Below are 25496 nucleotides of genomic sequence, written 5' to 3'. Positions count from 1 at the left end.
CAGCTGCCCGAGCCTCCCTCGCTGTCTCCCTGCCTCTCTCTCTCCCGGCTGTCAGCTCCCTCCTGCTAATCCCAGCCGTACAATTAGCGCCGAGCAGCGCTGGGGAGAGGGGAGAGGAGGGATCCGGAGGGATCCCGCCCAGATCGCAGACACGCGCGCGCGCGCACACGCACAAACACAATTGGCGCCTAACAAGCCCCGGCCTTGTCCGAACGGGCACAGTCCTAGGCCTAGTGTGAGGGACGCGGGAAAAAGCTGAGGGGAGACTCTTAAACTTCTGTACTCCACAGACACACACAAATGTGAGTTTTTCCCTCCCTCCCTCTCCCTTCCCTTCCTCTTCCAACCTGAATAAAATATTGGAGGGGGGCAGGTAAGCCCCACCTCACATAACTGATCACAAGACAAAGTGCACGCAACTACTGTATTTGAATGGCAATGCCTATCAACATGGGGGGAGGGACGACTCCCTCAAATATTTTATTGGGGGGGGGGGAAGGCACCTAGGCTTCGAGGAGTTGGCTGCTATGCCCAGGACAATTCAGGAAAGCAAAATGATGCCTACATAAAACTATAGGAAACAGAAAAAAATGCACATTTTTTAAAAATCCCTTTTTAATGCCTGAGAGAATTCAAATAATGTCTTTGCCCGGGACTGAAAGAGTATAGGTGTTGGCTCCAGGTGGGTCTCTCTGGGGGAGGGATGTCACCACTGGGAAGCCATCGCTTAGAGAAGAAGTTTCTCCCTCCTTTTGTCGAGGCTGCACCTTAGGCAGGTTGGTGTGTGAGCAGGTGCTCCTTCTGGTACTTTGGTCCTAAGCCCTTCCTACCCGAGTGGACTCAGCCGATCAGCAAATAGCTTGTATCACCATAAAATCTGTTCACCTTTAATGTGCTGTCGGACTCTTGGATAGGAGTTTTCATGCAGAAGCTGGAGGGTCACTTCTCAGGGATGCAGTAGCAGCAGATTTCCCTGCACAAGGGGCTGGACTATGTGTCCTTTCCACTGTTGTGTCTTTGATTTTGCTGCAACAGGGGTTGCCAGCCCTCTGGATCTTTGCAATTGTAGTCATGTTCTTGTATACCTGCTAAACTGGAAGGATACTTGCCCTCTCCTTTCCGTTTGTCTCCTTCCACGTAGCAGGGATTGGGAACCTGCCAGCTTCTGGATGCCACTGGACTACAACTCCTATTATCCCTGTCCATTGCCCAAGCTGGCTGGGGCTGATAGGAGTCAAGAGTCCAACAACCTCCCTACCCTGAAGGGTATTTCTCAACCACAGGTGAGGGGCTACAGTTAAGAAGAGAGTGCCTTTGGCCACATGCAGAATTCAGAGGGCGCTCTAAGCCAGGGCTTAATTCTGAGCCTGTTTCAAATGCCCAACCTTACATGATGAAGAGTGACCCCCTTACACTACCTTTGTCTGCAGCATTTGGTCAAAGGAGAGTCCCCAATTTTTTATATTAATTGGTTCAGAAGGCAAAATCAAGGTGAAAATTGGCAATGAGGTAGAGTTGGACCTAAACAGATTAATAAACCCAAGAAGAATCAGAGTTTAGCTTGAGATATGGCCGCCCTAGCTATTTTTTCTTGTTGGGATTCAGCCCCAGATAATGCATATAAAAGTATAACTGGACGCGAACAAATTCCTTTCTTTTGCTGCAACCTTTTGTTTTGTTGTCTTGATTATTTACTTGTGTTTTATCTTGTATTTTATTCTGTGAACCACCCTGAGATCTTTTGATGAAGGGCAGCATTTACTTTAATAAACAATATTAATCATAATAATTCCTGGCCCTGTAATGAAGCTGAGATTTGTGCAGCAGCTGTTCAAGGATCAAAGGAGTGGCTTTCAAGTAGTGTTGAACTCCAGCTCCTTGCTTGTTAAAATGATCAACTTCTTAATTAGCAGCATTGAGGATAGTGGAGGTGTTTTGGAGGAAGAGAAGAATTTCAGGTGTCTTGATTGAGATTAAGTTGTGTCAGGGCTCAGCTCTGTAATGTGTGGAGAAATAAAGAAGAGAATACCTCTGAGCATGTGCAAAGTTTTGCTCGTAATGGGGGAAGGCAGAGAAAGAGAATAATTCCAGGTGGGGCAATTTAGATTCACCCAGAACTTAATTTGTGTTGGGGCTCAGTCATGCGATGTGTGAAGCAGTAAAGAACAGAGTACTGCTGAGCACATGCGAAGAAGTGTCCTCCCCTTACTGCTAAACACAACGAGCCCCTAAAAGGTAGGGGGTTACAAGTTCCAGAGGTCAGGCTGTGTACAAACAAAGAGCAACTAACCTTTCCTTTTTTGAGAGATGAAGCCCTAACACAACACACAAAAGAATCGCCCAAACAAAGAGATTCGTTGCAGCCAGAGCTGCCAGCTTTCTTTGCCAACACTGCCCCCTGGCTGCCGACCAATGCCAAGCCAGTGAATTTGCCCAAGCAGCGTGGACATAGGGCCAGACAGTGATGGATGGATAGAAACATCTGTTTAATAGATAGGTTATCCCAGATGAGGTTATGCTCCTGGCCCATTAGGGCAGAGCGGCCTATTATGGAGCATCAAAGGTGATTAAAGTAGTACTTTCTAAGAGAATGACATTGGCTTAACAAAAACAAAAACACCTTTGGCAAGTGCTTCTGGTTCAACCCAGGTACAGTAGTGATGGAAGAACTCTTATTGTCCTAGGCAGGTTCCCAGCGGCCAAGGAAATAAGCAGTTAGAAGAGGAATTGTCCCAGTTCCATCCCAAAGAGCTGCCTCTGACTGTATACTTTAATAAAGGGGTAGGCAAGTACAGGCCTTGAGATCGAATCTGGCTGGAAAAGTCGCCTCAAGTAATTTACTCCTGAGCTCATTTAAACCGCAGCTTTCCTGCTACTTTCCCTTCACTTTGAAGCCTTGCACACTCCTGGAAGCACACTCAGCTTCTCACAGCCCTCACACGCAACAAAAGAAGTCCCAGATGGGGAGCATCAGAAGGCTTTTAAAAGAAGGGATTTAAAAGCCCAGACTGCCCTGTCCTGGCTCTCAAGTGAAGCAAACACTGTTTCCCAAGTCCAGAATGTGACCCAAGTCCCTGACCTGCAGCCAGCTTTTTGTGATGGCTCCTTAGCTACCGTTCCAGAAGGCTATGTGGGAGTGATATGGTTTGAGACCCCCTACCCCTAATTCAAAGGCCCTCATAGCCCCCCCTTACCAGAACCTCTCCAGTTGTGTCTCTGTGCCTCTAAGGAGGGCGGCCCAGTGGTCTCCAGCTGTGCATGGCCTTGTTTATTCATGCTGTCTTATCCCAGCAACAGGGAACCTGTGGCCTTCCATTTGCTGTTCAGCTCCCATCAGCCCCAGCCAGCATGGCCAGTGTTCAGGCATGATGGGAGTTGTAGTCTAACATGTGGGGACGGGGCTTAACTTCCCCATTCTTGGTCTATTCAGATCCCCCCATGTTTGATGCTTGAATTATTATTGGGTATTAGAGAGTCTGGTGACCCTCTTTACTTTTTTGGTGATGACCCCTCTTAGGTTTTTTAGAAGGTGGGGAGTGGGGCTAAATTGATTAAAATTGAGAGGAGTCAGGGCTGGGGCTTGTGGGTTTAGTGAAGAGCCTTTCTAGATTTATGTCAACCCTTGGTTTTAGTCATTTGGTAAAATGCAGTTCCAGCCCTCAGACCATTGTCTAGATAGGCAATAATGCTGTAGCTCAGGAAGGTACAGGCCTGCTCCAAATTAGATGAGGTATATATATATATGCTACTACTTTCTCCTTCTGTTGTGCCATAATCATTTCTGTAACTTGTCCAGATGAAGGTCATCAGGATAATTCAGACCCTCCAAGTGTCCCTATTTTCCTGGGACAGTCCCAGATTTACAGAAGTTGTCCCGGTTTCTGATTTGATCCTGGAATGTCCCGCTTTTCCTTAGGAAGTCTCCATTTTCATTGGAGAAATGTTGGAGGGTATGGAGTTATGTGACATCTGAAGGCAGCCCTGTCTAGGGAAGTTTTAAAATGTTTAATGATGTTTTTATATATGTTGGAAGCCACCCAGAGTGGCTGGGGCAACCCAGTCAGATGGGTGGGGTATTACAATAACAATAACAATAGAATAGGATGTCCCTATTTTCATCAGAGAAATGTTGGAGGGTACGTATAATAATATCTGATCTTAGTGGGGGTGTTCTTTTCAAACACAGTGAGCATTCATCTCTTAAACATGAGCAACACCTACTCAAAAACAGCTGTCCACCCACTAGCCTGTCTCTAGTTCTGGAGGTCCTCAATGTCCTAGGACCTATAGGAAGGTAAAGGAAGGAGATGCCTTAAATTAGGAGTGAGGAAACTTTGGTCCTCCGGATGTTTCTGAACTCCAACTCCCATCAGCCCCAGCAAGCATGGCCAATGGCTAGGGATGATGGGCATTTTAGTTCAGCAACATCCAGAGGGCCATAAGCTACACACACCTGCCTCATACAGAGTCAGGCTATTTGTCTCTCTAGCCCAGAGATGCCAGGGACTAAACCTGAGACCTTCTGCAAGCAAAGCAGATGTTCTACCACTGAGGTAAGTCACACACCATTTTTCTCTCACACAGGAAGGCGAAGGAATCACCAGCACTTTCTCTGCCAGTGTGAGCAGCCAACAGCAGCTTTGGAAGCCGAGATGCTGATGAGCATCAAGGAGCGTTTGAGGTGCCTGATAAGAGGAGAGCTCTGGCAAGTACCTTTGATGCTGTTCACATTTGGGAAGGGAGAGTTCAAAGCATACAGTACTTTGCATGTCTGATCTCAGGTGGAAATCAGTCAGTGAGCAGAGTCCTTTGATAATAACAAACAATATGATTCAGCATGGATACAGCTCTTCAAAATGTTAAAAGTATTATCTTGAAGCAATCATTACAACAACCCTGTAAGGTGGGTCAGGGTTATTATAAACATTGCAGATTGGGGAGGTTGAGGGGGGGACAATGAGGCTTCTCTAGGATGAGCTAGTGAGTTGATGACAGGCAAGGTTTTAGTCACAGCTTTTCAGATTTATAGCTCTGCTGTAGGGAACCTTTGGCAACCACATGTTGCTGAACTACAACTCCCATCATTCCCAGCGAGCATGACTAGTGGCCAGGGATGACGGGAGTTGGAGTTCAGCAACATCTGGACGGCCAATGCCAGGAAAATCCAGTCTGCCTTAAAGCATCCTGGATTATTAACACTAAAAAGCTAAATCTAAGATTCCTTTTTAAGCTGCAAAGGGGTGGCACTCTGCTAAACTCTCACAAACGGGAGGAAGGAAGGAAAATATCTAATAAATATAGCCTCTCCTGCATCTAATAAAATCTCAACAAAAAGTGCACAACCAATGCACAACCACACAAAAGCAAGAAGTTTCTGCACACACACACACACACACACACACACACACACACACACACACGTCTCCATCCTCCATCCAGACAGCCACAAGGCATAACAGCAGCTCAAAGACACATCCTAGCCAGGCAAACAGGGGCTGCTACATGGGTGGTGAGAGGCTGTGGCCTAGGGATGGATGTGGCCTGGTGAGAGTCCCAAGGGCCAGCTGGAGAGGCCTGGAGGGCCACATTCAGCCCATCCACTCCCAGTCTGAATGTTTCCTACTCCTGGACTAGACAGATGCTCAGTTTGATCCAGAAAGGGCATCCTTCCATTCTTCATGCCGGCAGCATCTCTCTCACACGGACACCGACAGAATGGCAGTGAATATGATAGCTGGCTTTATTTGGAAAAGAACACAAGAGGAGCATGAGGTTGACAGAAGTTTGAAAAGAGCTATTTACACAAGGGGAAGGACCGTGTCGCTGTTACCTCCGAGACAGCACCTAGCAGCTGCCTGGCATTAAAGGACAGATGACAGCGGCAATGATAAAAAGCAGAAGGTGCTCAGGTGGCTTCTTGCAATTTCAGCCCCCTGCTGAGACATACGCACAGCCTTAGTAAATGGTGTCTGAAGCACCCATCTTTGGGCCAGGTGGCAAGTCCCTCTCAAGGGGTGCTAGGCAGCCCATGGCTGGATCAGGCCCTGCAGAGTATGGCGCTGGCGTTACTCGGTTGCTGCCAGGCACATCCTCTGTGTTTCCCAGCCCCAATCCACTTGCTCGTTTGCCCATGGTGAGGATCCCAGCGGCCTGGTTCTCTGAACTGTGCAGGAGTTGATAGAGCCGGCTCTGGAAGGCCTTGGTGGTGGCTGTGGCGCTGCTCCGTTTGCCAAGGGTGAGGATGCCGGCGGCGTGGTTGCCCGTGCCATGCAGCAACTCAAAGAGGTGGCACGAGCAGCTCTTTTGACGGCAGCAGTCTGGCACGGCTTGCTTGGTCACGGCGGTAGAGCAGAGCAAGGAGAAGAGGAGCAGCAAGGTGGCTCTCTGGACCTGGAGGGGTATGAAGATGAGTCAGCAATTTTCAGTATGAGAGGAAGATTTGAACCTCCAGAGTAAACCTAACAGCAGCCGCAGCCGGGCCGGTTCTAACATTAGGCAGAGTGAGGCAGCAGCCTTGAGCAGCAGATTTTGGCATGGCTGTGAAGAAACAGCAAATTGTTAGCAGCTTCATGCATCATAATTACAATTAATTGTTATATTTTTATTGCCGGGGGCAGGGAGGAAGAAGTGCTTGTAGGATTTTTCTGCCTCAGGTGTCAAAATAACTTGGGTGGCCTCGGGTACTGCTTTGCAAAATGTCTTGAGCCAGTGATGCCCCCTTCCCAGAAGGCAGCTTAATCATCAAACCAGAACTATGAGGTGTGTAGGAATAGCCAAATAAGCTTAAATTATACTTTGGCTTGGGGGAAAAAGCATGCATTGGAATTTGCCACATTTTCATTAGGGTTCTCCTAATTAAACTTTTTTCTCGTCTGTGACAATAGAGAGTTTTAGAATAACAGTGCTATATTTTTTCGGAGGTTAACATGACTGTAAACGTGTATTAAAAATAGCAACCCTATCATCTTAAGGAAATTAAATACATATTATAATGCCAGAAATGAGGGTAAGGTAAAGGTAAAGGTAAAGGTACCCCTGCCCGAACGGGCCAGTCTTGACAGACTCTGGGGTTTGTGCGCCCATCTCACATCTATTGGCCGGGGGCCAGCGCTGTCCGCAGACACTTCCGGGTCACGTGGCCAGCGTGACAACGCTGCTCTGGCGAGCCAGAGCCGCACACGGAACGCCGTTTACCTTCCCGCTGGTAAGCGGTACCTATTTATCTACTTGCCCCCGGGGGTGCTTTCGAACTGCTAGGTGGGCAGGCGCTGGGACCGAGCAGCGGGAGCGCACCCCGCCGCGGGGATTCGAACCGCCGACCTTTCGATCGGCAAGCCCTAGGCGCTGAGGCTTTAACCCACAGCGCCTAGGGCTTGCCAATCGAAAGGTCGGGTACTCCCCCCCCCAAAAAAACCCACCTTACTGCAAACATGTATGAAAGTTTCTTTAACCTTCTTTAAATCCCCTCTCAGCTGCACTTCTATGAGTTGATTGGCAGAACATTAACTTTGCACCCTAAAGTCCCCAGGTTCAATCCCAGCACCATCCCATCTGAAATCCTGGAGAGCTGCTGCTGTCAGTCAGTGAAGACAATACTGAACTAGGTGGTCCAATGGTCTGACTTGGTACAAGTCAGCTTCCTAAACCGTACCCTCCAACATGCTGAGTCCCAAAACTGAGACATGTGTCTTCCTGTCTGTGCTCCTGCACAAATCACATGACCCATGTGACAGCACAGAGCCCAAAGACACTTTTCGGGAGGAGTGCACTCATGGTGCCCAAAACCATGTACTGTATTTTTCGCTCTATAGGACGCACTTTTCCCCCTCCAAAAATGAAGGGGAAATGTGTGTGCGTCCTATGGAGCGAATGCAGGCTCCTTGGCTTCAGCGATAGCAATGCGAAGCCGCCTGAACCCCCCAGAGCACAGGGAATTCCTGGAGAGCGAGAGGGGTCAGTGCACACCGATCACTCTTGTTCTCCAGGCTTCGCTTCGCTGGAGAGACGCTGCACAGCTTTCCCTCTCTGCACAGCGCCCCTTCAGTGAGGGGGGGGAGAAATGGAAGGGGCTCCGTTTCTCCTGCCGTTTCGCTGAAGGGGCGCTGAGCAGAGAGGGGGAGAATTTTTTTTCCTGTTCTCCCCCTCCTATGGTCCAGTGCGTCCTATGGTCCAGTGCGTCCTATAGAGCAGTGTTTTTCAACCACTGTTCCGCGGCACACTAGTGTGCCGCAAGATGTTGCCTGGTGTGCCGTGGGGAAAATTGAAAAATTCAAAAGATTTTTTTTTAAAAAATGTCAAATTTTCGCCCACTAGGCGGGCGCCGGACTGTGTCCACCCTATTTTCCATCCGTCCTGGGTGGGGATCAGATCGGATGGGATCGGATGAGAGCGGACAGGCGGTCCGCTCTCATCCAATTCCCCATAGAGAGCAGCGGGGCTCTGATATCTCCCTCTCCGCACACAGTGGTGGTGTCCCTCGTGATTTTTTTTCATGAAACAAGTGTGCCTTTGCCCAAAAAAGGTTGAAAAACACTGCTATAGAGCAAAAAATATGGTATTTTAGGGTGCAGGTTGGATTAATGATTAATGGGAAGACACAGGAACATCCCCACACAGAAACAAATCAGGACGAATGCTCATTGTCATAAAACTACCCCACAAACACATCAGAACAAAGCTAAATGAAGACCAGGCATAGTTTAATCTCTCTGCAAGCTTTGGGCAAGCAAATCAGAGCAAACTCTCAATAAAAAGGCTTAGAGAAGCCCTCTGAAATTTGGATTTGGTAGTCCCTGGACAAGGGGAGCCTGTACTGAAGAGACAGGCATCACTTGAACTAAAGCTGAACAAGGCTTTTGGCATTTCAAAACACAACAAGCAGAGCGGCTTTAAAACTAGGGGAAATTAAGAGGCACTATTTTTTTCTTGAGGACTCATCCCTCTGAGATGATGCTCTAAATATTCAAATGCCCTCAAAGCGGGGGCTGAATAGAAGCTGGTAACAAAACATAAAAATGAATGAATGCAAATCAGAAAGTCCAACAAGGGTCATAGAAAATATTATACACATGCAGCATTTAAAAAGGGAAGCAATATATAAGGTTTAGCTACTAATGTGAAAAGCCTGAAAGCAAAGATTAGGTGAATTAGCACCAAGTTATCTGCTCCATAGATTTTACTGCCTGCACTGAGCCATCAACTGGGATAACTTTCATAGGCAGCTACAAATTAGCATCTGAGGGCTAAACTAAGTGAAAACGTGTCTTTGCATTTAATGGTCGGGGTGGTTGCTGCTGCTGCTTTTTAATGCAAATAGTATCATCTTGGTGCCAATGGGAGATTTCCTCCCAATGCTAATACAAGCTTCAGAGGAGGGATTTTTTTTTGCCTGGCGCTAAAAGAGAATGCAGATATAATGAACATATCAGAAGCCCGGTCTATCAAGCAGAATCAGTAGACTGCAATTACCCCTGCATATCATGTGTTACAGAGAGGGCAAGGCAAGTCGTGCTTGCAGGTGGGAGTAGTGCTCTGTTCATGAAAGAGGGCACAGAGTCCAATAAACCAGAAATCTCTTAAGGAAACAAACCTCTTCAGAGAGTCAGTCTCTGCAGAAATAACAAGCAAACATAAGCAGTAGAGTGGTAGGGATGTTATTATAATCCTCCCCCCTGCCTGGATGCAAACTCTTGATGGTGATCTTTGAGATGCAGAAAGACAGCAAGGAGGCAGCCAGAGATGAAAACGTTGTCATAATGGGTCACTTCAATTATCCAAAGTTTTTTTCTGGGGAAACATACATTTAGCATAGAGACAACAGATCGAGCAGTGGAGGCAGGACTTATTAGGGCAAATGGGGCACTGCCCCACCAGCCTCAGTCTGGCCTCATCCAGCGCCCACCTGCCTGCCTTCTTACGGGGGGGGGGGGTGGCACTACCTTGACATCTCCCCCCTCCTCTCCTCCTTAGTCTGTGTTGCCTTTGTAGTAATCAGCAGGGGAGAAGAGGACCGGGATGAAACTAAAACAAGCAGATTGTGCCAGCCCTTGGCTCTGGCTCCCCCTACTGTCGGCCTCCCTATCTTGCACCCTACCAGCCCCACAGAGCACCAGCCACTCAAATCGAAGTGAGAGCTCTGATGCAGTTCCGTTGGTAGCCTATCGTATTTTTTACTCGTAAGTCATATTGAAATATTATTTTATTTTTCTTTCTTCATTGCATTTATATCCACCTTTTCCTCCATGGAGCTCAAGGTGGCGTATATGGTTCATCTTCCTCTCTTCATTTAATCCAGTGTGAGGTAGTGGTTAAGAGCGGTAGTCTCGTAATCTGGTGAACCAGGTTCGCTTCCCTGCTCCTCCACATGCAGCTGCTGGGTGACCTTGGGCTAGTCACACTTCTCTGGAGTCTCTCAGCCTCACAGAGTGTTTGTTGTGGGGGAGGAAGGGAAAGGAGATTGTTAGCCGCTCTGAGACTCCTTAAGGGGAGTGAAAGGCAGGACATCAAGTCCAAACTCCTCTTCTTCTTCCTCACAATGACCCTGTGAGGTAGGTTAGGCTGAGAGGCAGCGACTAGGCCCAAGGTCACCCAGTGGGCTTCATGGCCGAGTGGAGATTTGAACCCTGGTCTTCCAGGTCCAAGTCCAGCCCTCTGACCACTATGCTGCACTGATGTTCTCCCACTCAGTGAAAAATGAACAATTATAAGTGGGTTATATATTAAGTAACTAAGTACGTATGTCATCACTCGCAGCCGCAGTGTTCCCCACGTACAAATTACGAACACTTTTAAATCAGATCATTGGGCAGCCGTTCTGTCCAATTTTAAACTTTGGTTTTGAGAGCATCGTAACATAATGTCACTCCCGAGCCAGGTCAGAGGTCTAGCATCCTGTACTCAGTGGCCAACCAAGTACTTAGGGGAAGTCTGAAAGCAGCACCTGAGCTCAACCGCACTTTTCCCACCTGCCCACGATTCCCAGGAAATGGCATTTGGAGTCATATTGCCTCTGCCTGTGGAAGTGGATGTCAGGTTTTCTGATCTTAAGTCATTAAGGGCCAAGCTAAACATGATGTCCAATATGTCTTTGAATTTACCAATGTTGTGCAGGTTTATTTATTTATTTTTTTAAATGCAAATTGCACCAGCTGTCCGAGAAAATATTTATTGGGATTTCAGCAGGCATATCAAGAGAATGCAGCCCTCCTTTCCCCCTTTGCAGATCAGAAGAATATACTTCCTCTGAAGCTTGGATTTGCATTGAAAATGCGCACACACACACACACCCGGCCGCACGCACACACAGCAATGGAGGATTTATCCCTAAAGGAAAATCACACCATAGGAAGAGAAACTTTCCTCAGGACAACCAGAGGGAGGAAAGGGTTAAATCCCATAAATCGACAGGGCTTACCTGTGAACAAACACAGATTCGATCTCACTGTAACCTGTTTGGGGCTTGTTAATACTAAATAAGCCAACTGCAAATATATGATAAAATTATAGACAGTGTGAGAAGGTGTCCATTATCCCTTACGCACAATATGAAAATTCAGGACAGATGAAATGAAACAAATCACACAGAACGATGTGTAAGCCACCGATGGAATTTTATCGCCAAAAGGGGTTCTTTTTAAACTGAACCTGGGACCTTTTGCATGAAAAAGCATATGCTCTGCTGCTGAGCTACAGCTCTCTCCTCCCCCCCCACCAATGGACGAGAGGTCTGTCAACAGCTAGTAGCCATGAGAAATGGGATCTCATGCTCAGAACCAGTAAACCTCACTGAATCAGATGCTGACGACAGTCCACAGAGAGCTTTTGTCTTCATGACCATTTGTGAACTTCATACCGTAGATGCATCGGATCAGCCGCTGTTGAGAGATGAAGTGCTCGACCGCTGGACCAGCGATTCTTATTTACAGCACATCCTTGTTCTCTCACACCTGTTCCACTCAAGCACACTGGTCGTGCTCCCATTTTGTTGCTTTTCTTCCATCCCACTACCCCTACTGCTTCCCCTCTCTACACCCAGGGCATTTTCCCTTTCTCTGTCCCATAGTGAAAGCTACCAGAGACCACCACCCTCACAAAGTCCTTCTTGAAACCATCCAAACTTCCCCTGTTTTTTTACTCCAATAACTTGTCTCTTTTACCCATTTTCCCAACCTGGACCTCCCCTCCATCCCATCCCTTTAAACTAGCCTGAAGCCCTCTGGGGAAAGTAGCATTGCTTTTCTTTAATTTTCCATGCAGCTCCTAATACTCTCCAACAGCAGTAGTAGAAAATCATGAGGGGGAAACCTCACATTGGTGACAAGATGGTGTCTTCTATTGCACCATTAGCTTGATGGAAGCTTTTGAGCTCCACAGCACTCTTCCGTGTCACTCAAGTTTGAAATCGAGTCCTCTATTTTTAACTGGTTTTGTACATCGATCTACTGACTTCCTTCTAAGAGCGTTTCCTAGCTTCACCCCAGATTCATGTTATCTTCCAAGGCTTGGCCCAACTAGAGAGGAACAGGACAACCCAGATATGCATCTCCAGCTCAACATTGTGCTGCCGCCACCCCCCCCCCAGGTTTGCTCATCTAGAGAGTGTGATAGGGCAGTTACCTTAATCTTCCGGCTCTCCATAATCTTGGTTGTCTTCAAAGCGACAAGTTGGCTTGTGTCATGACCTTCCAGGGGTGATGCTGTAAGGAAAAGCTGGAGGAAGCGGTCAATTTATAGGACCGTTTTCTACGTAGGCCCCAGGTACCTCACTTGCTCCCATGATACGTGACACAGACAAACACATCCTCTCCAATGGCAATGCCAAAAATAACCGTCTCCCCACCGACCCCTCAGAGTGGATCAGAAAAGAGAGGAAGGATCCTTTTGTACCCCGTCTCTTGGAGACCAGCCAAGACATCCACCCGCCTTTGTCGTTCCCTCTCCAGTAATGAACCCACGGACGTCTGAGGAACCAGACAGCCGCTTACGAGCCACAAAGGCAGCCAACGACTAGGCCGAGATAATGAGAGGAGCCGTACTTGTTAGCATGGGCCCATTAGGCTAATTACCTCAAAAACATGGAGCCAGAAGCTAGCGGTGCCCTTTTCGCTGGCACGTGGCATTGGCACACTTCCTTCCACACGGGGCACATGACTCAGAGAATATGGCACCCCCAATCCGCACGCGTACACAGCACCAGTACTTGGGTTTCAGGGGGGTGCAGCACCCCAATGTCACCCATCCTCCTGGCTTAGCCCAGAGGTGAGGAATCCAATTTCTGGTTGGTGGTGGCTTAGAAGTGATGTGCAGGCACCAAAGTCCCTTTCAGCTAAACTCCACCCTTACCTGTATGACGTCAGGTGTAGGGCAGGTGGGGAGGTTTGCCTGAAGCAGCCTCACAGAGCAAACAGGGAGGCCAAATTTGGCCCGGGGGTTGCAGGATCCCACCTGCCACCCCCCACCCCCAGCTCTAGGAAGAAGAGAGGCCTCACATGGGACTTTCAGGGAACATGAAGCCAAAGTGAGATTTGTGGACTAAACTATTGTGTCTCAGGCTGCTCTTAACGGTACAGGAATCCTCTGAGGGGAAAAAGCAGGCAATCCCATTCTACGTTCCTCTCCATTTCAAGTAGCCCCATTAACTTTCTGCATCTGTTTAAGGCAGAGGTGGGGAACCTCCGGCCTGCAGGCCTCACGAAGCCTAGTACAGGCCCCCATTTTGACCACACAACTGTTTCTCCCAAACCATGTCCAACTGCCCCACATCAGAATTCATACATAATACCAGGTGTGGAGCAGGGAAAAGGGAGACCTCAGGGAAAACTATTGGGTGCTTAAAGCGAGCTCTGAATTGTTCCTTTGCAAATGGGACTTGTAGCAACAACTGGGATCAGCTGCACTGTAGCTAGCAGGGCTTGTTGTCAGTGCCGATCAGCAGACTGGTAGTTTTGGCAAGCTCCTTTGAGCAGAGGGGGGCAGTCTCACCCGCCCATCACAGTCATAGCTGTCAATGTTTCCCTTTTTTAAAGGGAAATTCCCTTATTCTGAATAGGATTTCTCTCAAGAAAAGAGAAAAGTTGACAGCTATGGCCCGTGTGGAATCAGGAATCTGGCCTGCTGGCCAGATCCGGTCTCGCCTGCCCCCCACTCTATTTGTACTCTTATTGTACTAGAAGCCATACCCACACTGAGCAAGATTCAGGTATGTTTGGAAGTTGCAAATTCATCAATGGGGAGATGTGAGGAGAGGTAAGATGTCCCTCAAAGAGAGATCCAAAAAGGGCACTGATCCTGATAAGAGATAGTATGGAAACAGGGGGTATATCCAGGCACAATGGCAGCATGCCTGACCCATGTACTAGAGGACACAGGTTCTGCTTGGTAGACACCTGAGTTACCAGGAGATAAATGTTTATCAGAAATTTTAAAGAGCGGGAAGTGGTGGGTGAGGAGGGAATGCTGAGCCCTTTCTCTCACCATTTTCCTTGCCCCCATTGCTTTTCTCCAAGTGCTGTGAGGGCATGATTAAAAGAGGCAGAAAGAACAGAAGAGAAGCTCAGGTTTTATTGTCAAGAGAATCCATCCCTCACAATCCTAGAGGAAGCCTTCCAGGTCTGGCATGAGGGGAACAGGGCCCAGCTGGGGAATCATCAGTCTATGCCCCTGCCCCCCACTCAGCAACACCCCAAAAACAAGGAAAAGTGAGAGAGAGATCAATGTAAGGAACCAGAAGACACCATTGCACAAATATCTGTGAGACTGGCAAAATATTTCAAATTTCAACGTTTTCAAATGTGAATTTAGGGGACACTTTGAAAACTCAAGCTTTAAGGTCTGTGTGTTATTTTTCAAGATGGTATGATCTTCTTGTTAGATTTACAATCTTATAGCCCACGACCCTGAATCCAACAATATTCCATAACTTGGGAACAATGGGGGGGATCCAGTCAGGAGAGGATAAAATTTGGGTTGCATCCAGCTACATCATACTCAAAGTAGACCCACAGAAATCAACTCGAACGCTTCAATTAATTCTGCTGATTTCAGTGGATCCACTCTGAGTGTGACTTAACTTGATGCAACCATTTGAAGTTTTACAACCAGATTCTAGAGAGGAAAGTTCGAGATGTAGTCCTCCCTGTCCTTTCAGCTCTAACTAGGAGCCTCAAAGCATGGTGGGGGAGAACAAGACATACCAAGATGTCTTCTAGCCCTCTCCCTCCCCACTGCCACCTTGCCCTGAGGAAGATCTGTGTCCAGCAGACAACAGAACTGTATAATATTTCAAGTTGGAAGGAGGCAACCTGGAGGTCATTCAGACCACCCCAGCAATCCTGTCACAGCATCCCTGACAGTTGGCCCTCTGCTTAAATACTACCAGCAGGGAGCCCACCACACCTCCTGAGGGAGTCTATTCCAGTGCCCCACAGCTACAAGCCTTGCTCTGCAGCTGTGAGCCACTCAATTCCCAGGGGGCCCTGTACCCAAAATCTGAGTTTGGCCTTCCTCTTGCTAGTGAATTTAGTTCCAAGGGTGGAGAGAAAGAGAAGCTGTTTTTATTTTAGTCCCAACCCAAATAACATGTCAATGGCAAATAACATGTCAAATAACATGCCAGCTCACCAACAGGGGGCGCTACATAGGATCAGAGGTGATCCTATGCACAGCTCTTAGGGCCTTGTTCTTCTAGCAGACCTTGACCCAAGACCTCATGAAATGTCAGGCAGGGGATTCAGCCTCTGAGGTGCCACCCGCCTCCGTCCAAAAGGATGAAATTCCAGCAGGGCCGGCCCTACCACTGAACAGCCACCTGAGCTGATTTCAGGTGTCAGGAAAAGGACAGCAGATTGTTTGATTTATGATGGCTGTATTTTTACTGACAGGGAGGGGGAGACACTCATGTGGGAATTTCTGGCTCAGGTGCCAAAGAAAACAGCAGTATTTGGCTAGCTTTGGCTACTGCTCAACTCAGCTCGGGCAGCAGCTGACATTCGCTGCTCTGCCTCCGGCAGTAAAATGACTTGACTGCAGAAGGCCAGCCGAACAACCACCTCTTTACACTGATGGGCCACAGCAGCTCAGCTGACACCTATCTGAGCCCCTATAGAAAAGCTTCTGGGCCAGACTTGGTTATTGGTCCAATGAATGAAGAGGCCTCTGCTGATGCTTGTTTTTCGCGGGAGCCTCAGTAAAAAGAATGGGAGCACCCCAAGGAACATGGAGGCTCCTGTTTGTTTCAGTGATCACACCAACACCATACATGTAGAGCATGTGGCTTCCCTCAAAGTCTTGGGGACTGCAGTTTGCCCCTCCCAGAGCTGCAATTGCCAGCACCCTTAACAAACTAGAGTTCCCAGGATTCTTTGGGGGAAGCTGCACGTCTTCAATGTGGAATGACCAAAGAGGCTGGTGCAGGAGAGGTTTCCCCACAGGTTACGGTCAAATCTGTTTGTCACTGCCATCTGCTGTCTGGGGTTGGTCACTCTGTTTACAAAAAGAGAGCCTCGGTTGTTACGCGCATAGTGACTTGGCAGTAGACTGGCGAGAACCTCAAGCTACTTCCCCACGCTGGAGACAAAACTGTGCTTCATGTCAATTTTTAAAAAATAAAAATAGAAATCCGCCACGCTTCATCCCGAGTTTCTGTGTTTGTCCATAAGTCCGCTGTCCTCCCTAGGATTCGGGGCCAGTCCGAGTCAGCAAGATCCGGTGTCGCTGCCTCCTTCGGTTTCCGGGATGGGATCAAGGAGAGCTCGGCCGCGGAAGAGGTCGGGGGAGGCGGCGCCATTCCGGCCGATGCCACAGGACTGTGCGGCGTTGTGGATCTGCCAGAGTGTGTCGAGCGCCTCTGCCTTAGAGTGTTTCAGTAGGTCGGCCTGGCCCTGTGGGCGATGGAAGAGTTGAAGAGGTGATGAAAGGTGGTCCCAGAGTTCAAGGAAAGAAAACGTAAAACACACACCCAGAGGTCCAACGGCAAACTATGGTGTGGAAGGTAACCTGACAAGTTCAGCTGCTTAATAATTCTCCTTTTGGGGAGGGAGGAAGCCAACTTGCCTACAATGTATTATCGGTGGGCAATGTCACTGAAATAAACACAAAAGGTGCCCATCGTATGCAAAAGGAGTTGTTATAAAATAATACACATGAAGAGAACGAATCATACTGATGCAAACGGAAGTTGTATTGGCCTCTGTCCAGTATACCTGAAGGAGCGTCTCTACCCCCATTGTTCTGCCCAGACACTGAGGTCCAGTTCCGAGGGCCTTCTGGCAGTTCCCTCGCTGCAAGAAGCCAAGTTACAGGGAACCAGGCAGAGGGCCTTCTCGGTAGTGGCACCCGCCCTGTGGAATGCCCTCCCACCAGATGTCAAAGAGAAAAACAACTACCAGACTTTTAGAAGACGTCTGAAGGCAGCCCTATTTAGGGAAGCTTTTAATGTTTAATAGACTATTGTATTTTAATATTTTGTTGGAAGCGACTCAGAGTGGCTGGGGAAACCCAGCCAGATGGGTGGGGTATAAATAAATAATAAATAAATTGTTGTTGTTGTTGTTATTGAAGTTTATCTCAACCTGTTTTAAAAAAGAGTAATTTCCTTTGTTGACACATTTTGGTAAAGGGGCAAATCTTTCATCCCATTCTGACACAACAAAGACTTCAGCCATCACAACAGAGACTTAGTTCACTGCTTTTGCTTTTCTTACGCTGCTTTAATGAGAAAAGTGCAAATAAACCTAAACAAAAAGCTGCCCATTATAGTTGCAAAACACACACACACACACACACACACACACACACACACAGAGCCATAACATTAGCAGAAATCAGAGCATAAGACCAAGCTAGTGGCATAGGAAGCTTCCTTATACCAAGTCAGAACATTGGTCCACCTAGGCTAGTCCTGTCTACACTGACTGGCCGTGCCTCTCCAGGGTTTCAGACAGGGGATAGTCCCTGTTCTACCTGGAGATGTCAGGGATTGATTGTGGGACCTGGATAGCCCAGTTGGTTACGAGTATAGTGTTGATAATGCCAAGGTTGCAGGTTCGGTCCCTGCATGGGAAAGTTGCATATTCCTGCCTTGTAGTGGGTTGGGCTAGAATCCTCAGGGTCCCTTTCGACTCTACAATTCTATGATTCTACGACTCTCAGTCTCTAACAAAAATTAAGAGACCAGGAGAAGTCAGTGTTAAGGGAGCAGTGGAACCCTTTCACAGAATATACGAAGAAATATAAAAGTCAGATAAGTTTGCAAGTAGGATTTGAACTGTGAACTGCAGTGAAGAACCATCTAGATATTAAGCTAAGCTGAAGAGGGGTGTTAGGTATAATATGCAGCAAGATAAGGGGAAATAAGGAAACCATGAAGGGATGGAGGGGAAGTTCATATGTATTAGAAAGGGTGGTGGTAATCAAAGATGTGTTAAAGCTCTGGGAAAATAATAATAATAATAATAATAATAATAATAATAACAATAATAATAATAATACTGTCAGTGTGCAGAGCAGATTGCTCTACCACTGAACCATTGGATTTTAAGCAACAATGTCATGCACTGGGGGAAATCAGCAGCAAGGAAGCCGTCTGGAGAGAAGCCATCAGCATCCCCTTTTAACCAAAGGAACTGAAGGAAAGCACAGCTCTAAGCAGCCCTCATGTTTTTCAAAACAGCAACAGACGATCAAGATGCAAGGACATGGAACATGCAGCGCCCACCAGGTGGCAGTGCCTGCTCACCACCGGACCACGGACACTTTAGATTCTTTAGAAAGTCTGTGGCCCAAACACAACATGGCATTCAATGCACAAATGCTTTTGACACCTCCCTCCCCCCAAAAAACCCTAGAGTTGCAGCTTGAAATGCATGGGGAGGGAGAGATCATTACGTTTCCTGAATGCTGCGAGCCCAGCAAAAATCTCCCAGGAAGAAAACGTCCGCAGGGCAATAGTATTTTGTTTACTTATTTGTTATGGTCTACCTTTCCTTCAAAAAGCTTAGAGTGGGAAACTGTACATGGTTCTCCCTTTCGTCATTTTATCCTTAGAACCCCGCCTGGGCAATAGGTCCCTGCTCTGGTTTATCTCCCGCTTGGACCATCTCTGCGCTCTACACAGAAAGTGACTCAGAAACTACATCTAATCCACTGGCTCCCAGTACGTTTCCAAGCACAATTCAAAGTGTTGGTGCTGACCTTTAATGCCCTAAACAGCCTCAGCCCTGTATACCTGAAGGAGCATCTCCACCCCCTTCATTCAGCTCGGACACTGAGGTCCAGCTCCGAGGGCCTTTTGGCAGTTCCCTGACTGTGAGAGAAGTTACAGGGAACCAAGTAGAGGGCATTCTGCGTAATCGCACCTGCCCTGTGGAACGCCCTCCTATCAGATGTCAAAGAGATAAACAATGATACCACTTTCTGAAGACACCTGAAGGCAGCCCTGTATTGGGAAGTTTTTTATGCTTGATGTTTTTGTGTTTTTATATTATGTTGGAAGCTGCCCAGAGTGACTGGGACAACCCAGAGATGGGCAGGGTAATTAATAATAATAATAATAACAATAATAATAGGTTAGGCTGAGAGGTAATGGCTGCCCCAAGGTCCCCCAGCGAGCTTTTTGGCTGACTGGGGATTTCTGCATGCTCAAACTTCTCTTTTCTCACAGCCCGTGGCTGAAGTCCTGGCCCTGAGACCCTGTCCCAGAAAATCCTACCTCGCAGCAAGTGCTGCTCCTAATTACCTTCAGGACAGTGATGTTCCAGGCAAAACTCTCCAGAGCTTTCTGCAGCTTCCGCCCTTTCAGGCCTTCCTTGGCCTCCAAACGGTGCAGCTCCTTGTGAAACCCCATCCCTGGATAAATGTGGAAAGGGAGGCAAAGGAGACAACCTGTCACAGGCCTGCTGCTTTCTGGACAAGGTAGGACTGCGCTCCTGAAGGCTGGAAGAGCACACCCCCACCCCAAGGGTCAAGGGTGGCTGTGCGTTCACCCCACTATGGCACCTGGTCATCAGCTTTTGCGGGTTTTTCAAAGCGGTTCAAGAAACCCTTTCAGAGCACTCCAAAATCATTGCCCATCTATCTGCACAGAAAACAGTGCAACTGACTCTCAAAACTTGGGGATTATTGAAATACCGTATTTTTTGCTCTATAAGACTCACTTTTTCCCTCCTAAAAAGTAAGGGGAAATGTGTGTGCGTCTTATGGAGCGAATGCAGGCTGCGCAGCTATCCCAGAAGCCAGAACAGCAAGAGGGATCACTGTGCAACGATCCCTCTTGTTGTTCTGGCTTCTGAGATTCAGAATTTTTTTTCTCTTGTTTTCCTCCTCCAAAAACTAGGTGCGTCTTATGGTCTGGTGCGTCTTATACAGCAAAAAATACGGTATATACCACAATAAATCAACAGATTTGAGTCGTGTGACTCAAATCGCATAGACTAGACTAGACCCATTAAAAAAAAAGCAATGCGGACTAAGCGTGCTTTTGGGGCCCTTCTGAAATTAGGGTCCTTTAAGTTTCGTTAGTTTCATAGCAGATCCTCCGCTGCCTACCTGCTTGTTGCACCTGGATAATCTTGGCGTGAACGGCATCGGCTGACTCAATTAGCGTGCGGCCTGTTTGGATCATCTGATGGCGGGGAAAGTAAAAGAGAGAGAAGGTGTGGTTAGTGGGGTGGGGGCTAAGCAAGCCTGCAAAGCACCCCACCTTACAAGAGGCCCTTGGCCCCACTATGCACAGATAGTGTGTACAGATAGGTAGTGTGTACAGATAGATAGTAATTGCACAGATTCCAGGCCTTCTCTATGCGCTACTCTTTCTCACTGTGACAAAGTCTTTGCAGTTCTAGCTGCTAGGGCCCAAGAGCACGTTATGTTAGTCACATGCCTCTGCCCTTAAGCGCCGATCCAGATCTGGAGTCTAGTGTGGGGAGTGTCTTTAGCCCTTTGCTATAGGCCCAATGCACATCAGGGCGTCCTATACCTATCATGAGCATTGCCCAAGAAAAGATCTATGGGTTGCTGCACTTCAAACAAAAGAGCTCAGTTGGTACAGCATGAGACTCTTAATCTCAGAGTCATGGGTTGGAGTCCCACATCGGGCAAAACATCCATGCATTGCAGGGGGTTGGACTCTACGATTCTATGAATCTACCAGTAATCAGCTGCTGGAGGCAGGGGCTGAAGCAGTGAAGCACAGTACCAGCTTGGCCACAGAGCACCTGAATGGCGCAGGTGCATATTGGATTGGCTTAAGTAGCACAGCCAATCTGCCACTCAAGACAAGAGGCTTGGCGTGCCTAATAGTAGGGCTGGCCCTGCTGCCAGGGCCCCAGCAGCTGGCTGATTATGCCATGTGCTGGCGCCAGGTCTGGTACAGTTGTACCTTGGAAGTCAAAAGGAATCTGTTCCCGAAGTCCGTTCAACTTCCAAAACGTTCGGAAACCAAAGCGCGGCTTCTGATTGGCTGTAGGAAGCTCCTGCAGCCAATTGGAAGCCGCAGAAGCCTTGTCGGATGTTCGGCTTCCGAAAGAATGTTCCAAAACCGGAACACTCACTTCTGAGTTCTGAATGTTCAAGGGCCAATTTATTCGGGAGCCAAGGTGTTTGAGATCCAAGGTAAGGTAAAGGTAAAGGTAAAGGTACCCCTGCCCGAACGGGCCAGTCTTGCCAGACTCTGGGGTTTGTGCGCCCATCTCACATCTATTGGCCGGGGGCCAGCGCTGTCCGGAGACACTTCCGGGTCACGTGGCCAGCGTGACAACGCTGCTCTGGCGAGCCAGAGCCGCACATGGAACGCCGTTTACCTTCCCGCTGGTAAGCGGTACCTATTTATCTACTTGCCCCCGGGGGTGCTTTCGAACTGCTAGGTTGGCAGGCGCTGGGACCGAGCAGCGGGAGCGCACCCCGCCGCGGGGATTCGAACCGCCGACCTTTCGATCGGCAAGCCCTAGGCGCTGAGGCTTTAGCCCACAGCGCCACCCGCGTCCCCGAGATCCAAGGTACCACTGTACTAAAATCCCCTTGAGGACAGAATAGGAAGGGAGTTTTCACACAATGCTAAAGCAGCTCTTGCTCCAGGCAGGATTGTAATGTAACAAAACCTACATGGGCCAGGGTGAGGAGAGATGCTCATACCCATTAGAGAAGTGACTCTCTTCCATTTTGATCATGCACTTGGGAGGGTAAACAACACAGGAGAACCTAAAACTCCACATAAGCTTTATACGTGGAAATGAGGCCCATTAACTGGCACAACTTGGTGCATGTGCAGGGATGGCCACTCTACCCCTGTATCTCTATGGTGCAGGCCCCATAACTGGGCCTAGTCTTGGCTGCTGCCTAAAGAGCTGCGCATTATTGACTCTCTCTTCCATCTGAGTCTCAAGGTGAACGTGTGCTGCACTGAGAGAACAGGGATAGTGGGGGCAGGAGCCCTTGGTTAAGATTTGCACCACAAATGTGTGCCCCGCCCCACCCCACCCCAAATTGATATTTTTGCTGGGCCTCGAAACAAAACCAGGAGATCAGAAAAGAGGGACCAACCCTGTTATGGAAAGGAAACAGCAGCTGATAACCCTGGCAAAGGCCCAGGGTCCACCCCCACCCCCCGCCTCAACCCACCCAACCACCAGTTTACACTCACAGTGTCGTAGGCAGCAAGCACTTTCCGCAGGAGCTCTGGGACCGGCCCCTGGGCCTCCATGGAGGGGTATTCCTCGCCCAGGTTGAGGGTGACGGCTGGGGGGCTCTCCTTCTCGCTGGGCTGCAGCCAAGTGGCCAGCTTTAAGATGCACTGCTTGATGTTGGCTGCCGGCGTCAGGCCACACAATTCCTTGAAGGAGACCAGAGCATTCTAGGGGAAGGAAAAGAGGGTGAGGGATGGGGAATGTCAACATGCCATGAGGCTGTGGGCCCCCCTGCCCCATACATTTCTGGCTGCTCTCTTGGACTACAGGTCCCTGCCCCCCCCCCAAAAAAAACGACCCAGAGGGAGCAAAACTTTTGGTGGTCCTTGACTCTTTTCTGGGGGTGGATGTGGTAGCAAAAAGCTTCGGAGGCACTCAGAGCAACTGTGGGGCCTGCCCCTCACTTTTCTCCCCAGCTCCTAGCTTTGGGGAAGGGCAGAGGCTCACCATAAGCACGGCATGGGGTGCTATTCATGATGGGAATGTGGGGGGGCCCTGCCAATCCCGTTCTAAGCCAGCAGGCGCAGGGGGCAATCCTGTAGCTGGGACTTCCCAGATGTACCTAGCAGCACTGAGTTTCATCCGATGGCTTTGGGCTTGTTGCTTTCCCTCAGTCGCTTTTCTCTCAGCCTTTAAAATGGGCATAAGATCTCAGGTGGCACAGTGGGGCAGTGCATCTGGCTGTTAACCAGAAGGCTGCTGGTTCAAGCCCAACCAGGGATGGCTGTGAGCAGGATTCCTGTATTGCCGGGGGCTGGACTAGATGGTTCTTGGGGTCTCTTCCAACTCTACAGTTCTAGAGTCTAAGAAGATATGGGCAAGGCTGTGGACATTAGTAGCAATCAGAATGATACTTAGCATTTCACTTTGTGGAGATTTCCGAACTGCTCAAAGCACTCCGGCTAAGTTGTCTTAATTGCCCCTCATACCAGTCTTGAATAAGGGAACTCTGGGTGGAAATTGAGTGTAAATGGTGGTTAGGTGAGGGTCGGGAAGAGGCAGATTCCTGGTTTACAGCTCATTATTTTAAATGCATTCACACGTTCTCCTCTTTAGGAGGAATGCTGAGTCAGAGATAGCTGGACAGCCTCTCCAACACATCCCCACCCTCAAAAAAGAGGATTCCAGGTTTGCATCAAATTTGCACATGCTAACTTATATTGTGTAGATGCAAAACAGAGACATGATACATGTCACTGTATTGGAGGAGACTGTGCCCAGGTGATGTGCTGTGTGTCCGCTCTGCCTGCTGCCCAGGTGTTGCCAACTGTTGATGGGCAATGCCAAGCGCCCCCACCTCTACTGGTTCTCCCTTCTTAGGGTTCTTTTATCATCCAGAAGAAGGACCAAAGAGGAGTGTCCTCTGCCAGCCCTTCAGACAGAGCAAGAGAGGAAAATCTCAATTTGCAGGCCTGATCCAGGTCTCCAGGTAAATTCTAATCCATTTCCAAGACTCCACTGATTTTGGAAGAGGAAACAATGGGGGGGGGGGAGGTAGACGGAGCATGGGGTGAGGGGAGTTCAGGGTCCTGATGAAGTTGCAAACAACCTTCTCCCCAGAGCAACCCTTGGAAGAGCAGAGAGGGGAAAATAAACCTCACTTCCACCAGCTGATCTGCACAACCTGTGTGACCTGTGAGTGTTTGTATGCTCTCTCTCTGTCTCTCTCTGTGTGTATGTGTGTAAGAGTGTGGCCCCCAGAGGATTGGCTAAAGGTGAGTGTGGCCCTCGAGCTAGATGATTGATTGATACTGTAGATGATAGATGATAGATAGATAGATAGATAGATAGATAGATGATAGATAGATAGATGATAGATAGATAGATAGATAGATAGATAGATAGATAGATACCATAGAGATAGATAGATAGATAGATAGATAGATAGATAGATAGATGGATGATATATATTCGGTAGGTAGATAGGTGATAGATAGATGATAGATGATAGATAGATAGATAGATAGATAGATAGATGATAGATAGATAGCCAGCCCTGAAATAGAGGACTGCCCTCTGTAAAGCAAGACACATGGCCATTCTGCATCTCCAAGCGCTCACATCCCATTTCCCCTTGCCTTCTCCAATGCTTTGGGAAGGAGAAAACTACTGCTGCTTGTTTGTGCTTGGCCGGAGCAGCCCAGAGGAAAACACAGCCGGGATGGGGAGGTGCGCTTTGTTGAATCAAGCCAGCTTTTTCTGTTGCAAATGGGGAGGGTGAGAGTGGCAGCTCCGCCCTTGGCAGAGAAGGCAATGGGGGGATTAGAGAGACCAGAGGGCTCTCCAGCTGTTCATGGCTGTGACGGCTACAAAGCGAAGGCAGGTGGAAGCGAGATTTGTTATATCATAGGGACACATAATTCGGCCTTATGCCGAATTAGACCACTGGTCACTCTAGCTTAGCATTGTCTACACTGACTGGAAGCAGCTCTCCAGGGTTTCAGGCAAAGGATACTACTGATTAGCTTTTCTGATTGTCTCTGCGTCTTGAGTGCTGACTGCATTTGAACCAGCCCTGACACTGGGGTTTACAGGGCTCTTCCAATAATTCCTGGCACCCCCTACAAAATGGTGATCTCCTGCTGGTGTGGAAGTGGAGGCCTGTGGGACATTACTGCAACCAAACCAACAATTCATGTTTTGCCAGATAAGTGCAAGAAGAAGCTGAGGCTCACAGAGCTTTCCTGTAAAATTTGCTAGAGAGAACTCTGTGAGATCACTTCTTTTGCCTGCCTGGGCAAGAAGCTGTAACAGGACATAATTCCCTCCTGCCAGGGCACCTCTCTTTTTCTTCTACATGCTTCCAAGCCAACTCTGGAG

At 48.4% G+C, this 25496-nt stretch overlaps 2 protein-coding genes and 1 long non-coding RNA gene across 5 annotated transcripts in view; 1 reads left to right on the top strand and 2 right to left on the bottom strand.

Moving 5' to 3' along the window:
• Nucleotides 1-11: 11 nt before the first annotated feature.
• On the top strand, nucleotides 12-24514 carry LOC309517856. The gene is made up of 3 exons (XR_014213282.1): nucleotides 12-302; nucleotides 4585-4705; nucleotides 23997-24514. It is a non-coding gene; the product is annotated as an uncharacterized lncRNA (long non-coding RNA).
• HCRT (hypocretin neuropeptide precursor) lies at nucleotides 4971-14881 on the bottom strand. 2 transcript variants are annotated; one of them, XM_082197419.1, is made up of 3 exons: nucleotides 13065-14881; nucleotides 12616-12708; nucleotides 4971-6390 (listed from the first exon to the last, which is right to left on the bottom strand). In XM_082197419.1, exons 1-3 carry the CDS (start codon nucleotides 13116-13118, stop codon nucleotides 5956-5958), a joined length of 582 nt encoding a protein of 193 aa, XP_082053545.1. In that variant the 5' UTR covers nucleotides 13119-14881; the 3' UTR covers nucleotides 4971-5955. The 2 variants fall into 2 exon arrangements, with proteins under 2 accessions (XP_082053545.1, XP_082053546.1); XM_082197420.1 differs by having other exon boundaries at nucleotides 12616-12695; nucleotides 13342-14881.
• LOC309517743 (inactive phospholipase C-like protein 2) overlaps nucleotides 14892-25496 on the bottom strand; it is a 37193-nt gene continuing 26588 nt past the window's right edge. The window contains exons 3-6 of one of the 2 annotated variants that reach the window (XM_082197174.1): nucleotides 22634-22843; nucleotides 20542-20617; nucleotides 19733-19842; nucleotides 14892-16877 (exon numbers count right to left, since the gene is read on the bottom strand). In XM_082197174.1, coding sequence (XP_082053300.1) covers nucleotides 16692-16877; nucleotides 19733-19842; nucleotides 20542-20617; nucleotides 22634-22843 — 582 coding nt within the window. In that variant the 3' untranslated portion in view covers nucleotides 14892-16691. Of the gene's footprint in view, nucleotides 16878-19732; nucleotides 19843-20541; nucleotides 20618-22633; nucleotides 22844-25496 lie in introns of those variants that run through there. The other variant, XM_082197175.1, reaches the window with a different exon arrangement.

This window comes from Podarcis vaucheri (genome assembly GCF_965113315.1).
Source record: "Podarcis vaucheri genome assembly, chromosome: 13".
Taxonomy (NCBI): Eukaryota; Metazoa; Chordata; class Lepidosauria; order Squamata; family Lacertidae; genus Podarcis; species Podarcis vaucheri.
Note: the sequence above shows the minus strand (reverse complement) of the source record. Positions and strands in the feature narration are given on the sequence as shown.